We start from the raw sequence: 16,266 nt of genomic DNA, 5'->3' as shown, positions 1-16,266 counted from the left end.
AACTGGGGATAAATACTCTTCAGACGTGTCTGTGTCTCTCCTGATACACAGGAAAACTCTTCAAATGTGTCTTTACAAACCTTGGCTTGAAATCACTTTTCAGTTCCATAGGATTTGTAAGATCTCTGTGTAAGCTCTTTCAGGGCTCATCTTCAAAGTGTTGCTGCCCTCGGCTTTAACTGACTTTGAATGTTGATATAGTAAGAACAATTTGGTTAGTATGAAGTGAACTGGTGCCACATATACACAGTCTCAGTTGCTTGTTAAAGTCTAACCCAGATAATTTTTGTTAATACAGAGAGAGATCAAAAAAGCAGAGACTGAACCTGCATGAAGATTTTTTTCCAAAGAGCGTGATAAGGTACAGTGCTTCCATTTTAATATTACAGAGCAGTGGATTTTTTTCCCATCAACTTGCTGTATGCAGTGCTAATTCTAGTGGTGTCTTTTAAGACTTAATGTTTGACCAGTATTTTCCAAAACCTTTTGAGTTACGTGGTCTGTACTGTGTTGGGCGTCTTGTTATTATGACGGATCAGTATGTTAAAAACCCTAAACTGAGTTGATTGTGTGGGTGTGTGTTTGCTGGGTTTTTTTGATAGTGTTCTTTAACGTTCAGGAAGAAGTTAGAGAAGGCAGGAGTTTATATGCGTCAGCAACCATGTCTGGAATTGGCAATAAACGAACAGCTGGAGAGCCTGGCCCTTCTGCACCTCCAGAGAAGAAGGCAGGGGTTGAAGATTCAGGCACCACAGTGGAGACCATTAAGCTTGGTGGTGTTTCTTCAACGGTATGTCTTCCTTGCACACCCCCACTCAACCTCTCGATTTTTCATCTGGAAACAAAAATATCTGTCTGCCTTCTGTATGAGCCCAGTGATCTGGCTTGTGTGCAATGTGCCCTGACTTGTGCCTCTGCACAGGAGGAGATGGACATCCGGACCCTACAGACCAAGAACCGGAAACTAGCAGAGATGCTGGACCAGCGGCAAGCCATTGAAGATGAGCTGCGGGAGCACATTGAGAAGCTGGAGCGTCGGCAGGCCACCGATGATGCCTCTCTGCTGATTATCAATCGATACTGGAACCAGGTTAGTAACACGCTTTGTTATTTTATATACACTGTTCTCTTGTCTCTTCTTCTGTTCCACTGCACTCCTTTTATTCACGTACATTCTTTGTCTTGTCTTGCCTGTCCCATCATTCAGTTTGATGAAAATATCCGCATCATCCTTAAACGCTTCGACCTGGACCAAGGCCTTGGAGACCTTTTGTCTGAAAGAAAAGCGCTGGTGGTACCAGAACCTGAACCAGACTCGGACAGTAATCAGGAGCGCAAAGATGAGCGGGAACGAGGTGAGGCACCTGGCTGGGGACAGTGGAAAAGATGGATTTCAGCTGTGGACAATGTTGATGGCCCTTTCTAAAGGGTGACAGTGGCTCTCTGATTGTGAAGACTAATGATATGTTGCCTGCCAGAGCGCATTTACTTTTTTGCGCCTCTTTCTGTTCCCAGGTGAAGGACTGGAGCCGGCATTCTCCTTCCTAGCCACTCTAGCCAGCAGCACTAGTGAGGAGATAGAATCTCAGCTGCAGGAGCGTGTAGAGTCCTCCCGCCGTGCTGTTGCCCAGATTGTGACGATGTATGACAAGCTGCAGGAGAAAGTGGATGTGCTGTCCCACAAGCTGAATAGTGGAGGTATGACCAAGGTGGCTGATGCCTGGCTGATACTCAAGAATCCTCATCTACCCCCAGCTTAAATATGATTCTGCATTGTAAGCGTTAAGTCCTAGTGCTCCTTGTGCTCATTTATTTTCTAAAATAAATTGGCTTAGCTTTTCAAACTCTCAGTAACCAAAACCTCTAATAAAGACTAGTACTATATGCTAGAAGTGTATTATAACTGTCTCTAAATTTGAATGCTGAGAACTCTGCCCAGTGTGTCAGGCTAAGGAAAGGCTTGTTTCTGCCAATAGTGTGTTCATGCACCTGAGAAGTTACAGATTACAGTTGAACCTTATCACCCAGTTGTCCTCAGCCACTGCATAAAAGGCTTCATGCTTACAAGTGAAGAAGTGAAATCAGTATTGCAAACTGATGGTGGACTCCTCCTCACTTGCAGTTTAGTAAAAGGTGTAGGAATAACGAGCTCCTCAGTTTCCACTGAATTTTGAACAAAATGGTAGCCATCTAATGTCTTGGTATGCCTAGTGTAGGAGTCAGTTTTGAACACAAAGCAGAGTTCTGCAGAAGAAAGCTAAATGACTAGCTTCTGAAAATTAACGTAGCAGATTTAATTTACACTCAGATGACTCTCTGAAAAACTTCATTAGCTTAAGGTTAGAATTTTAATCTTTTGAATGAAAATTTAGGTGGAATATCAACTTCTCCTTGATTTGCCTTCTGTCCAGACTGTTCTATATGCTCTGATCAAGGAGCTCTGGCAAGTCTAGCATTGGTGTAGCGAAGCGTTATTGTCCTTAGTTGGCACTCTTAAACTCTGTAGTAGCATCGGCATTAGTGCAATGTCAGCCTGTACTCAGTTGCTGTAATTGTCATCTGGTATGTTAGCTCAAGCCACCTGTTGTAGCAGGTTTACAGATGAATTTGATCTGCATTAGGTTGTCACTGGCTTAGGAGGGCATGTTCTGTGTTACTGATACTGACACAATTGGACTGATCTCTGACATTAGGGGATGGTAACTGACAATCAGAAATGGGTAGTATGTTAAACTGCAGAGCCTTTTGCTTAGTGAATGCAGGTCAAAGCTCTGTGTGGCTGGAGATCAGACCCTTGGGAACCACCTGCTGGAGAGATACAGTGAGCAGAAGTTAAAACCAGAAATTTCCTTTTCCATTTTCTTTTTTCTCTCTTTGCTGTTTAAGAATTAAAAACAATCTTCCTTGATTTCTGTTCATTTCCTTTTCTTTATGCATCTTTCAGATATTTCATTGATGGAAGAAGCAGTCCTGGAGCTCAATACCTACCTCTCACATGAAAATGGACGGCTGCAGGAGCTGGCTGATGTTCTTCAGGAGAAGCACCGAATCATGTCTCAGGAGGTATAAAAAGGAGAGAGAAAGAAATCTGCTTTGGGGTCCTGCTTAGAATAATTTGTAGTTACCATAGTTTGGAAAGCAGTTTATTGCCTTGGAGAGGGACAGGAGCAACAAGGTTTGAAAGTTGCCTTCTGAACAAAGGTTATGGAAACGGTTGTTGTTGTGGAGAACTGTATATAGATTTTTTGTGATTCGGGTTGATTTGCTTGTTACATCACTGAATGAAAGAGTGTAACCAAACCAGTGAGTTGAATGGATTTAATTTTAAAAGAAGGCAGAGCAGAGGAAGTGGTAAGGTGATGCTAAGGTGGTTGTGTAAACATCTGAGACACCTGACGTGACATCCCTGTCCTTTCAAATTCCTTGGTTTCTCTGGGTCATTTATGAAAATGTAACGACATTAATTACAAGATGATCCCAGTCATTGAGGGATTCACGTTATTGGCAGTATTTGTTTCAGAGGTTTCAGTTCCTTTGAAAGCTGTTTGTGTTAACACTGGCCTTGCTCAGTGTTAGACCACCAAGCACTTCAGTGGTCTGTAGAGTAGATGAACATACGGATTGAAAAGCTTTAAAAAAAAAAGCCTTTGAATAAGCGGAGGTGGCTGCCTCTGTACTTTGCCAGATATTACCAGCTTCTTGCTCTTTTTCCATTTTCAGTTTTGTCTTACTTTCATTACTGTGTTGCGATTCAGCCAATGTAAAATTCAGGGCAGTTCATTGAGTAGTCTGTCGCCACAGCAAAAGACGCGTGGAAAGCACATGAATCCAGGGTATGATGAGTAAGAGAAAAATTAATACTGAGCAGTCTCAGAAAATGTTGATTCTGTTCAATATTGGCTGAATAAAATGAATTGGCTGAATCAACTGGCTGAAACACTCTTTTGATTGCAGTTCTCCAAGCTGCAGGAGAGAGTGGAGACAGCAGAATCTCGGGTGTCTGTTCTGGAGACTATGATTGATGACCTTCAGTGGGATATTGACAAGATCCGTAAGAGAGAGCAGAGACTCAACCGGCACTTAGCAGATGTTCTGGAACGAGTAAGCACCATTCTCTTTGCCAGGAAACCAGAGAAATGGGTGTAGTTTTGAGATGTGTGACATCATCTTATTGTACTTTGCTGTGAGAAGTGAGAATCTAGTGCACTATCTCTGGTCTTGAATATGCTATATTAGTGGTCTTGGCATTTCATTGGGTGTTGATGAAATCCGTTGCCTTTTTTGCAGGTAAATTCCAAAGGCTACAAGGTGTATGGAGCTGGGAGCAGCCTCTATGGGGGCACGATCACCATTAATGCCCGCAAGGTAATGTCAGGGCCTTGGTTGTGGGCAAGAGGAAGAACAAAGTCAAGGAGAGCCTGTGTGTAGGGCCATAGATTGGAACAGAATTTAGATACATCCTTTGCCACAAATCTGGGTGACTCTGGGCAAGCCATTTTGTCTGTGTCCAAGTTTCCTACTTATGAAACAGACCTGATGGAAGTAGACTTTGCCTCACTTGGTAATGTTACCTGACTGTTAAGTCTGTAATTTCTGTTACTGTATGAACAGTTACTTAATTAGTACCCTCATTAGATACATTAACAGTAGGGTTTACAAGCAGTTTCTTCCCAACAGTTTGAGGAGATGAATGCAGAGCTGGAAGAGAATAAAGAGCTTGCTGGGAATCGCCTCAGTGAGCTGGAGGAACTACGCCAGGATCTTGAGGAAGTAACAACACAGAACGAAAAACTCAAGGTGAAACATCTGTACCCGTTTGAGGATGAAGGTGCTCTGTGTGGTTGGTTCCCCTCTGTCTTGCTGTACTGTGTCTCTGGAAAACCTCATTAATATTATTCTGTTCTGTATTTGCTCTTTAGCTGGGTTGTATTTTGTACAAGGTACAATTTAGCAAGTTTGTGTGACTTACACTTGCAGTTCAGTGCATTGGTGACACCATGTGGTGATCACTGGAAATTGTAGTGGTTTCTGATTTCCTGTGTTCCGTTCTGATCTGTTCGGTACATTTCAATGACGTCTAGTTAAAACTAATTTCATGTCTTTACAAGTATTGACCCCTCTTCCACCTTCCCTGTGCAAGTGGAACCAGAGAACTGAAAAAAGTCAGGGAACTTGTGTAGGAGAGCTAGGCTCTTGAAAGAGCTAATGAACTTAAGTCTTTCCCAGTGTGGTAGAATGGATAGATAGGAAACATCGTGTGAGTTTTTTATGTCTTAGAGGTGGTAACACAAAAAGCTGTGAATCTATAGTAGATAAAATATAGATTATTTTCTATATCATATACTTATTTTAGTGATCAATAGATATGTTAGCCTGTTGTAAGGAATGTCTGAGCTGATAACCTAAGTTTCAGAGATGAGATTTCAGAAACCGTCTTGAGGCACTTCTAAATTCTGTTGATCAACATGGGTTTGTTTTGAGAGAAGCACCATTTGGCTTACAACTTTCCTTTTCTCTTAATTAGCGTTAAGCTGTATGTGTGTACATATGTGTCTGTTTCGCTGCTGGTAGTCACAATCATTTGCTAACTTTTTTTGTAAGGAGAATTCAGATTCTGTACTTCTGCTTTCTCTCATTTCCTTTCAGTCATTATGTCTCTTACTGGTAGAAGGCTAACATAATGCCTACTTGCTTATGTATTTTCTCTAGTTTTCGTATCATATCTATGTGTCCATCTATTGATTTAGGTGATTGTAGTTTTACAGTGAATCCATTGAAAAGGTATATCATGTTTTCTAAACTCATATCTTTGAGAGAAACTATTGCAGAACCTGAGAATCAAAAACTCTTGTCATGTGACTATGCAAGAGAAACAGCCTAGTGCATACAGAGAAAGTATAGACTTTTTAAATTGATACTGAAGCATATCACTTGCATCTACTTCACAGCAATGCCGTTAAAGTTCTACTTTTGTCTTTGCTTGTGGCAGCTTGATTCACTGTTCTCCTGCCTTGCAAAATAGATGCCAAAGAAAAGGAGATAATTTTTCTTTCTGTGACATTTTCTTGTGTCCTGACTAGGTTGAGCTGCGACGAGCAGTGGAAGAGGCTGTGAAGGAGACCCCAGAATATCGCTGTATGCAGTCCCAGTTTTCTGTTTTGTATAACGAGAGTCTCCAGCTGAAGGCACATCTTGATGAGGCCCGCACTCTGCTTCATGGCACCCGCACCACACACCAGCGCCAGGTGGAACTAATTGAGGTAGCACCTCTGCTCCATCAGACTAGGGAACATTGTCATCCCATTGACCATCACTGCTGGGTTTGGGTGGCTCTGGGAATTCTCAGGAAATTTATCTTCCTGGCAGTAATTCATCTGTTCTGGTACCTCATGTTGGTGAGGTGAGGGATACTCCAGGGTCACAGCACCAAGTTCTGTCCCCTTCTTACTCCTCAGAGGGATGAGGTCAGCCTTCACAAGAAACTACGCACGGAGGTGATTCAGCTAGAGGACACCCTGGCACAAGTCCGCAAAGAATATGAAATGTTGAGGATAGAGTTTGAACAGACACTTGCTGCCAATGAACAAGCAGGTATGGAGTTTTTCTGCTGTACTTAAAAACAAACAACCCCCCCGCCCCCCAATGCCCATTAGAGGTTGCATTGCAGTAAAACACCTGGTCTGATTCTTTGTTATTGTTAAATACCTGTTCTAGCAGGTCTCTATCTCAAAAAATAAAGCTCTTCACCTGTTTTATGGAAGGCCAGTTCGATGTTGTCTGGCTTCCTTTTAGATGTTGCAAAATACATACATTTTGCTAATAATTTGGTTTATGACAGTATTTTGTGTTATTAAAAATTACTTTTTGGAGGGATTCATTTACAAGTCTGGAATGACAACCTGGATAGGAAACCAATAATTTTCAAATGTCATCAGAGGAAATAAAGAAGTTATTTCTAAAGTAGCATTTAAATCATAGGGATTTCTTGTAGCATGACACATTTCCCTTAGGAACGTGGGGAAAAAGTAATGTTAAGGGGAAATTAGGACTGGGAATTTGCAAGGACTTACAGATGCGTGTAAAACTGGTGTGACTTTTTTCTGCAAATGTGTTGTGTTGCTCTGTTGTGCGGCAGAATGATAATAGTCTTATTTTGGTTCTTTGTCATTGTCACTTAGCTTGTTATCCATCTCCATGAAAGTCCTCGCAGAAGGGCAGCAAAAGTGTGGTTTTACAGTTGTGTTTCTGTTTTTGTAGGCCCAATTAATCGGGAGATGCGTCATCTCATCAGCAGCCTCCAAAATCACAACCACCAGCTGAAGGGAGAGGTGCTAAGATATAAGCGCAAACTGAGAGAGGCCCAGTCTGACTTGAGCAAGGTATCAGAGCAGGAAATGCCAGAAAAGAGCAGAAAGTGCTTAGGAGAAGGGGGAATGCTGTCACCCTTGCCTGCAATATCAGCCTTTCTGTTACAGCACGCAGGATGCAATGTAATTTTTGATGGAGCTCTACACTCTGCTGCTTCCACTTACCGAATGAATGGTCTTCTTTTGTAGCTGTATAGTGCTCCATGAAAAGTAGTAGCAATTATGGAGGGGGCATGCAAGCATGGATCTGGGAAGACCAGGGAAGGGGGATAAGGTAGATTTCTGGCTAAGAACTTAATGGTTTGTTTTCTTCTGTGTCGTCTTTCTTGCTATTCCACAACAGATCCGCTCTCGCAGCGGTAGTGCTCTCTTACAGTCCCAGTCCAGCACTGAAGACACAAAGGAGGAACCTCCAGAGATCAAGCAGGAACCTGATGATCCTTCTGCCCAGGTGTCTGTCCCCAAGGCTGCTTCTGAAGATGTTAATGAAATGAAGGCCAGGCGAGATGAAGAGGAACGGGAGCGAGAGAGACGGGAGAGGGAACGAGAGAAGGAAAAGGAGAAAGAGAGAGAGCGAGAGAAAGAGAAAGAAAAGGAAAAGGAACGAGAGCGGGAAAAGCAGAAGCAGAAGGAATCTGAGAAGGAGAGAGAGTCCAAAGAGAAGGAGAAAGGGAAGCATGAAGATGGAAGAAAGAAGGAGGCTGAAGTGATCAAGCAGCTGAAGGCTGAGCTGAAGTAAGAGTTGTTGTCCCTCGCTTTCCTGCTTGAGTAGTGCCCAAACTGTGGTGTTTGTGTGAGATGACTTGTAGCTCACTCTTATGAGATTAGCTTCACTGAAGTGAGAAGTTTCTGGCACCCTCTGTATCTGATTGTGATTTGGACTATGTAGTAACATTTCTTCTACAACATCCTAAAGCATGGATTACCAAACCAGATACTTCATGGTGTGGGTCAAGTAATCTTTATTTGTTGCTGTCATAACAATTGCGTAAAGCTTTACAGCAGCAGGTTATTAATAAAGGGCATAGTAGTCTTCCCTGTCTTGGATGAGTACCAAAGCAGAGATGGATAGTTTGTTGCTTACTATTAGGGTACATGTTTCCTCCCCACCCCACTTCTCTTGGCTTTTCAACCCATATGTGCCTGAACATGTTTCTTTTCAGCCTCCAGCTTGTACTTCTTGGCTATTTTACATTACCAGGGTAAGATGAGCCAAGGACAAGTCCATATGCATGCCATGTGGGAGATGGAGAGAATATTGCTCTGACTCTTATGCTGGATATGTAACAGCATAGCTTTCCTGCTGCGTTCTCAGAGTTGTCTATCTCCCTGTCTCCAGGAAGGCCCAGGAGAGCCAGAAGGAGATGAAACTGTTGCTAGATATGTACCGCTCTGCCCCCAAAGAGCAGAGAGACAAAGTGCAGCTGATGGCAGCTGAGAAGAAGGCAAAAGCTGAGGTAAATCTCATTTCTCATCTCTTTTTCTCTTTAGCATGTTACTGAAAACTTCTTTTTGGATACTCTGCACCTGAACTGTGTTGTTTTTGTCTTCAAAACTGTAGATTGTTCCTCTTCTCATCTTTGTCACTTAGAGAGATTGGAACGTTCTGGAGATGAACAGGGAGATTTTGGGATATCCTTCTCTGGGAAGAGATGATCCCTTTGCCCAGGCTGAGGGACATGGCTGCCGCTTTCTCAGTTGCAGATTCAACCAGTAGCGAAGCTAAGCACATGTCCCAGAGACATAGGCACACAGAGGACACTGACATGCCAGTCAGACTGCCACAGACAAGGTGCTGCCTTCAACAGCATGTACATAGAAGACTCATAAAACATAAGCATAGACAGACAAGTCCCCTTCCTCCTCTTCAGCTGGTAGAGATAGAATGTCACTAGTGCAGGCACATGCACAACAATCTCTAGCTTCACAAGCACACACACATTCATAGATCCCTCAAGTACCAGTATGGGCCCTCTGTCTTGTCTGGTACCCCTGTGATCCCAGGCCCTCTTACCTTCCACATACAGGTCTCACCTGTAGCTGGCACTTATTCCATGCAGCACACATACATATGGGGTAGAGAGTTAGATTACACAGAGGTAGTTAAAAAAGTATTTAATAAGAAGATACAAGAAGATAGGACAGGCTGCAGTGATCATGCACAGGGCTGAGCCAGGCAAGTGTGTACTGACTGCCCACATTTTACATGTGACTGGCTCCTTTTATATCCTTCTCTGTCTAACCCCAATTTGTTCATCCTTGCTCTCCCTTCCCCTGCACGTCCCTCCTGGGTTTGTACAGCTCTATCGATTCCCACAGCCCTCCCAGTCCAGGATCCACCCCTGGTTTACAGTCTTATCAGTTGCAAAGTCCAGGTTGATCTTCCTGGAAGTGGTGCCTGTAGTTTCTTGGTAGCCTATCAGCTATTGTGACTGGGGAGGTTTGTTTCTTGTCTTTGTCTCCATGTTTGCTTTGTCAGGTCTGTGTCTCTGTATATTTTGTTTCTGGTTTTCTCCTTCCCTGCCCCCTTAGTTTCCCAACTGACAGGATCCACAGTCAGATAACCTTGCTGGAATAAACATTCTCACACTCTCACATGCTCTCATCAATTAGTGTAACTGACCAGGTTTGGTTCTCATCACTGCCTCCCTTATCATTTGTCTGTCAGGTTTGTGTCTCTGTATGTTTTGTTTATGGCTTCCTCCTTATTATCAGTTTTTGTATTGAAAAAGGTCCTTGACCAGACGCCCTTAAAGGAGCAGATGCTCTCCATCCACATACCCTTACATATACAACTCCAAGAGACTAATGTTCCTACTCTGATAGAAGATGCTATGGAATTTTCAAAGGTTTTGAAATCAAGATCTTGGGCTTACAGCCCATCTTTATGGTCCATCTGCCAGTAATACACTGTCCGGTCAAGATGAGATGGGTTTTCTTTTCCCATGCTTTGAAGGCAGTTTCTCCAATGTTTCAGAGAATTGTGGGGAAAACAGGCTCTTAACAATGTTCAGGCCACATTCTTGTGTTTAGCGTCATTTCTGTTTTGTCCTTGCTGTAGCTGGAAGAACTGAGGCAGAGGGTGAAAGAATTGGAAGACAAGGAGAAAAAGGAGAGTAAAAAGATGGCTGATGAGGATGCTCTCCGCAAGATCCGAGCAGTGGAGGAACAAATTGAGTATTTACAGAAGAAACTAGCCATGGCTAAGCAGGTGAGAAGTTTCTAACAAGTTCTGTCTTGGCTGGAGCACCTGGGAAGGAACTGCCTTCAGGTTACAGCCAGGAAGATTACCTGAGAGAAGGAATTTCTGTCTCTGTATGTGCCAGAGATGTGAGTTTTGTCCCTGTTTATCAAAGGGGAAAAAACCCAACCAGCCAAAACACCAACAATGGTCAAAAAACCCTCACAACACCAGGGTGTCACAAAGCTCATGCCGGGGGGTGGTGGGGAATGTTTAATTGTTTGTGGCCTGGGTGAAGAGCATAGAGGAGAGATGGCTGGATCAGCCTTTAGGGGAGGAGGTTACAATTTCTTTTTAAAAGTATTATCTGCACAGTTCATACAATTAATGCAGGTGCATGGTACTGTGACATACCTTCTTCCACAAAAAAGGGCTTAATCTAATGATAAGAGAGCAGGACCACCTCAGTAGGGGAGAGGCAAGCCAGTGACTTGACGTACTTTTTTAGAATTCAGATTCTTTTCCTTATAGTACAGAACTGTTCTATCTTGTCACTTACTCCTTTAATGTTGAAGTGGCCTAAGTGAGTTTAAGGGGCTTGGCAGCCTGTTAGTTGGAAGTTGTTGAGTTGTCCACATGTAGAATTCTTGGCGTAGTGTATATGACAGCTATTCAACTAGCTGCCTGAAGTTGGGAGTCGGTTTCTGCCCAGCTCTGACAACAACTGTGTCACAGCTGATTTTGCCAGCAGACAAGCCACAGTCTGTGAATGCTTTTGGAGATGACCATCTCTTTTCCACACCTTCTAATTCAGGTCATCTCTGCTGTGGTGCAGACTTCTAGGGAGCACTTTTTTCTCGTTGCTGGGAAGATACTGTTCTCTGATACTGAGATATCTTCCTTCATCTGTACTAGGTTTGGTGTCTCTGAGTAAAATGTTCAGGGTCATTGTAGGGGGTACAGGAGACAGTTTTGCCAGAGCTTGTGATCCTTTTGCAGGAGGAGGAGGCCCTGCTGTCGGAAATGGATGTCACAGGCCAAGCCTTTGAAGACATGCAGGAGCAGAACATCCGCCTGATGCAGCAGCTGCGGGAGAAGGATGATGCCAACTTCAAGCTGATGTCAGAACGCATCAAGTCCAACCAGATCCACAAGCTGCTGAAAGAGGAGAAGGAGGAGCTGGCAGACCAAGTTTTGACACTGAAGACACAGGTAACCTGGGAGAAGGAGAGAGGACAACAGAACTGATGGGGGAAGATGGAGGTGTTGTGGGTTAACTCTGGTAGGCAGCTAAGCTCCATGCAGCCGCTTGCTCGCTCCCCCGCAGTGGGATGAAGAGAGAATCAGAAGGGCAAAAGTGAGAAAACTCGTGGGCTGAGATAAAGACAGTTCAATAGTTAAAGGAAAGCTGTGCACACAAGCAAAGCAAGACAAGGAATTCCTTCACTACTTCCCATGCCAGGCAGGTGTTCAGCCATCTCCAGGAAAGCAGGGCTTCTTCATGCGTAATTGTTACTTGGGAAGACAAACGCCATCACTCTGAACATCCCCCGCTTCCTCCTTTCCACCAGCTTTTATTGCTAAGCCACAGCATCATATGGTATACCACATGTCAGTTCGGGGTCAGCTGTCCCGGCTGTGTCCCATCCCAGCTTCTTGTGCACTCTCAGCCTACTTGCTGGCAGGCAGCATGAGACACAGAAGGTCTTGATGCTGTGTAAATACTGTTCAGCAATAGCTAAAACAGTAGTGTGTTATTGATGCTGTTTTGGTCCCAAATCCAAAATATAGCACCATATGAGCTGCTATGAAGAAAATTAACAGTATCCCTGCCAAAATCAGTACAGGAGGGAATGTTCCCCTAATCAATCTAGGTATGCTGCATCAGACTTCAAAGGGACCTGTCTTAGTAAGAAACAGAGACTGCTGTATGAGTATAAAATATCCTGCAGGTTCATTGCTATGGAGAGCAAGAGGGAGAAGGCAAGTGGGAAGTCACCTTCCTGTCGTAATGGTACTTCTACATATATATTCTGCCATCCTTGGAACCAAGGTGGAACTGTTCACTACCTTGCAGCAATTCTCTAAGCCACCTTCCAGAAAATAAGACATCTTTGTTGCGAGTATTTGACTGCTAAGTTTTAAAGTGTTCACCGGAGAAGTCTGGATACAGCTCTTAGACTGCTAGTGTGTCTGTTCAGGGAGAAAAAGGCAAGCTGAAGAGGTACTCCTTGGTGATGGGGAGGCAGGGATAGTTCTAGCATGCAGCTTTAATGACAGCTCTGAAGACCTGCATAGCATGCATTTCAGTCCTTCTGTACCTCCTCTCTCGCTTTCCAAGGTGGATGCCCAGCTGCAGGTTGTACGTAAGCTGGAGGAGAAGGAACACTTACTGCAAAGCAGTATTGGAACAGGCGAGAAAGAACTAGGTCTCCGAACACAGGCCCTGGAAATGAACAAACGCAAGGCAAGTGCTTGATTTCCTCATGGATTGTAAGATGGAGTTGTTGTCTTGTGGGAAGCATACATATAAGGCTCCTAGCTCTCATTGGTATTACGGAACCTGATATTCCCTGGTTTTGGACTAATATACCAGAAGGCTGAGGAGTCCCGAAGAGAGTTCTGATTAAAGTATTGTAAACTGATGTTTCCTTTGATAAGGAGGAGCAGGTCATAGGTGTTTCTGTGAAAGTCTGATTAGGGAGCTGAAGTAAGGTGCCTTTAAAAGGAAACCTATCATGAAAGAAGAGGCAGCAGCCAGATGAAGTTAACTGAGGTCAAAGCTTTTATAGGAAAGATGGAATAAGTAAAAGGAAAATATGGCTGGGGAATGTTAAGACCTTTAACAAATGTCTAAGATCCATAAATTAGGTCTGTTACAAGTAAAATAAGACTAAGTCTCATGGTTGATGCTGCCTTTGTTGTTAAATCTTTAGTAGAAATGCAGGAATGACATTAAAACAGAATGGAAAGCAGAAATATCACTGTGAAGAGGAGATGGGGGGGAATTCAGCACAATCACTTGTGCTTAATACCACAATCTGTGGTATTGAGGGAACTTGGCTACTAGGTTCATTGGTGCAGGGACAGTTAGAAAGCAATAGGAGAACTGGCAAAGAGAGAAAATAAACACTTATCTTGCAGTTCTGACTAGTTCAGCTATAGAACTGCCTCTTAACAATTTAGTAGAGAAAATGTAGAAGGTGGAAGGCTGAAAATACTTGAACAAGAAGAGAATTGGGTGGTCATTAGTATTTTTCTAAGTGACATGCATTGCAGTGTGATGCGTTGGCTCTACTAAAGAGGAATGTTGAAGCTAAATGATTAGAACTGGTTAATAAGATATTTTGCTGTTGAAGTAATGTTTAGGGAGTAATTCCAGTTGTTCCATTTGGAAGTACCAAAATTAGATTGAAAAAATAGATCTCCAGCAGCCCGAGGAGTATTCTGTGAGCAGTCTTGGATTGCCACGCAGAGGGACTAGAAATCACTAGAGCTCTCTTTCCATGTTTGGTACTTCTACACTGGTTTTCTTTTTCAGGCCATGGATGCAGCCCAGCTTGCAGATGATCTGAAAGCCCAGCTAGAGCTGGCTCAGAAGAAGTTGCATGACTTCCAGGATGAGATTGTGGAAAACAGAGTAACTAGAGAGAAAGAGATGTTCAACTTCAAAAGGGCTGAGGTATATACCTCATGCACAATCCTTCGATATCTGTCTGCTTTGGTGTCTGTCTCCTTGTACATTGAGCTTGGAGTGGGTTTCCACTACACTACTTTTTTCAGGGTCCAGTTTCACTTTGATTTCAGCTTCATCAGGTCTTGGCTCTTTCAGGTTTTGTCCACTGATAACTGAAAATACATGTGGCACCAGACAATAATGTAATCTGTCGTAAGTCTGTTGGACTATCAGGGATGAAAGTATGGGTGGAGTGACTTAGCCAGGTGCACTGTTGCCCAGGTGCTAGTTCTCTTTGGTCCCTGAAGAAGCTGTGGCAGAGAATATACTGCTCATTTACTTGGTCTCTTGGTTTTATGCAGGAAGATATTTCTAGGTTACGCAGGAAGCTGGAGACTACTAAGAAACCTGACATGGTTCCCAACTGTGATGAGATATTGATGGAAGAAATCAAGGATTACAAGGTGAGTAGCTGTCTCTATCAAATTGCATCTTTAACTCTACTTTAGTCACGTTTTCAGTATTTGGTATCTCTTGTCTGTACTCTGGCCCTATCTTGCATTGAAGAAACCACCTCCTGCTTATGAGGAATAGAAGGACCTTCAGTCATCTTCTAACATACCTAGTGCAATGCAGTGGGCCCTCACTATAATGTTTGTGTCTTGCAGGCCCGCCTGACCTGCCCATGCTGCAACATGCGCAAAAAGGATGCTGTGCTCACAAAGTGCTTTCATGTCTTCTGTTTTGAGTGTGTGAAAACACGCTATGACACCCGGCAGCGTAAGTGCCCCAAGTGCAATGCTGCCTTTGGTGCCAACGACTTCCATAGGATCTACATTGGTTGATTCTTTCCACTGGAGTGACGGAAAGTTGCCGCTTATGCTGACCACGCAGCCTCGCTCACTTTCTGTGATTGTCACCTTTGGGGCAGTCAGTGCTTCTCTCAGCTGATCTGCAGTCTCTTCTGGGAACTGTGGTTAGGGTATGGAAAGAAACGGATTCTGGATCTTGGTTCCTTTCTTGTCCTTTTTCTTTTATTGCCCTCAGTTTTTGTGGATTCTTTGTGCCTGAGAGGACATTTCCCATCCATCACTTTCACACTGCCAAGTTGGGAACATCTAACTGAAGTCCTGCCTTGATGGGATGGAAGCTGTCTGTGGTGCAGCAGAGATAAATGAGGCCTTCATTTGAGGAGTTTGCTTTGGATGTTAATTATTAAATCCCATCAAGGTATGGTAGTGTTTTTGAGAGTGAATGGTTTCCCAGTTAAAGGGCCAAATAACGAATGAACAGGCACATCTGTAGACTTCAGTGGAGTGACTCCTTAGACATGTATCTTCCTGAGTCAGGGCAAGAATCTGTGAAGGCTGGTGCATTAGTAAACATCCTCCCTACACCCAAAAGCAAATGAACATCTTTGTGTTCAGAAGAGGAGAAAGATAAGATATTGGAGAATCTTTGAAAATAGCATTCCACTGATGAACCCTGGTTGATGTGGACATCTTCCCCTAGGTTGAGGCATTGCTGCCATTGTCCTTAGTTTCCAGAAAAGAATTTGTAGGGGTTACTTTGTTGCAACTTTGCCACAAAGATTAATCTTGTAATGCACAAAATCTAATAAAAGCTGTTGTCCGGGTTATTTTTCTGTTTTTCTTCCCCCTGGTAGTATCTGTCTGTGCTCCTGTCCTTTGTCCAGTTATTGGAAACATTTTTCAGAAGCTTTAAGCTTCTAAAGTAGAGAGATTAATTTCTTCCTTCCTCCTGTTTTGGTTAACTAAACTAAAATATGGTTAACTAAAACAACCTTTGTCCTTTCAGCTTTATCTTCACTACCTTATTCCTGGCACAACAGAAGGGCCAAGATACTGGATTATTTATGCAGTCATTTTGTCGTGGCCGCTGTGAATTTTGTGACAGGACATGGCATAGGTTATAGTCTCTATGCTCCCTGTAGGGCAAGGCTGTATGTGAAGTCTGCTCCTAAAATCAAAACGTGAAGTCATTTATTTACAGCATTGCTTCATAGGGCATAGCGTTTTTCC

The 16,266-nt window shown here is 43.3% G+C and overlaps 1 protein-coding gene across 2 annotated transcripts; it reads left to right on the top strand.

Moving 5' to 3' along the window:
* The first annotated feature begins 297 nt into the window (after window positions 1-297).
* On the top strand, window positions 298-15,863 carry RNF20 (ring finger protein 20). 2 transcript variants are annotated; one of them, XM_050912914.1, is made up of 20 exons: window positions 298-361; window positions 620-790; window positions 923-1,090; window positions 1,208-1,355; window positions 1,516-1,698; window positions 2,945-3,063; window positions 3,955-4,101; window positions 4,288-4,365; window positions 4,678-4,797; window positions 6,081-6,260; window positions 6,456-6,591; window positions 7,258-7,379; window positions 7,711-8,102; window positions 8,707-8,824; window positions 10,429-10,578; window positions 11,548-11,760; window positions 12,890-13,015; window positions 14,090-14,230; window positions 14,587-14,688; window positions 14,893-15,863. In XM_050912914.1, exons 2-20 carry the CDS (start codon window positions 662-664, stop codon window positions 15,067-15,069), a joined length of 2,949 nt encoding a protein of 982 aa, XP_050768871.1. In that variant the 5' UTR covers window positions 298-361; window positions 620-661; the 3' UTR covers window positions 15,070-15,863. The 2 variants fall into 2 exon arrangements, with proteins under 2 accessions (XP_050768871.1, XP_050768870.1); XM_050912913.1 differs by having other exon boundaries at window positions 323-361; window positions 624-790.
* Window positions 15,864-16,266: the final 403 nt, after the last annotated feature.

This window comes from Gymnogyps californianus, chromosome Z, assembly GCF_018139145.2.
Source record: "Gymnogyps californianus isolate 813 chromosome Z, ASM1813914v2, whole genome shotgun sequence".
NCBI lineage: Eukaryota > Metazoa > Chordata > Aves > Accipitriformes > Cathartidae > Gymnogyps > Gymnogyps californianus.
Note: the sequence above shows the minus strand (reverse complement) of the source record. Positions and strands in the feature narration are given on the sequence as shown.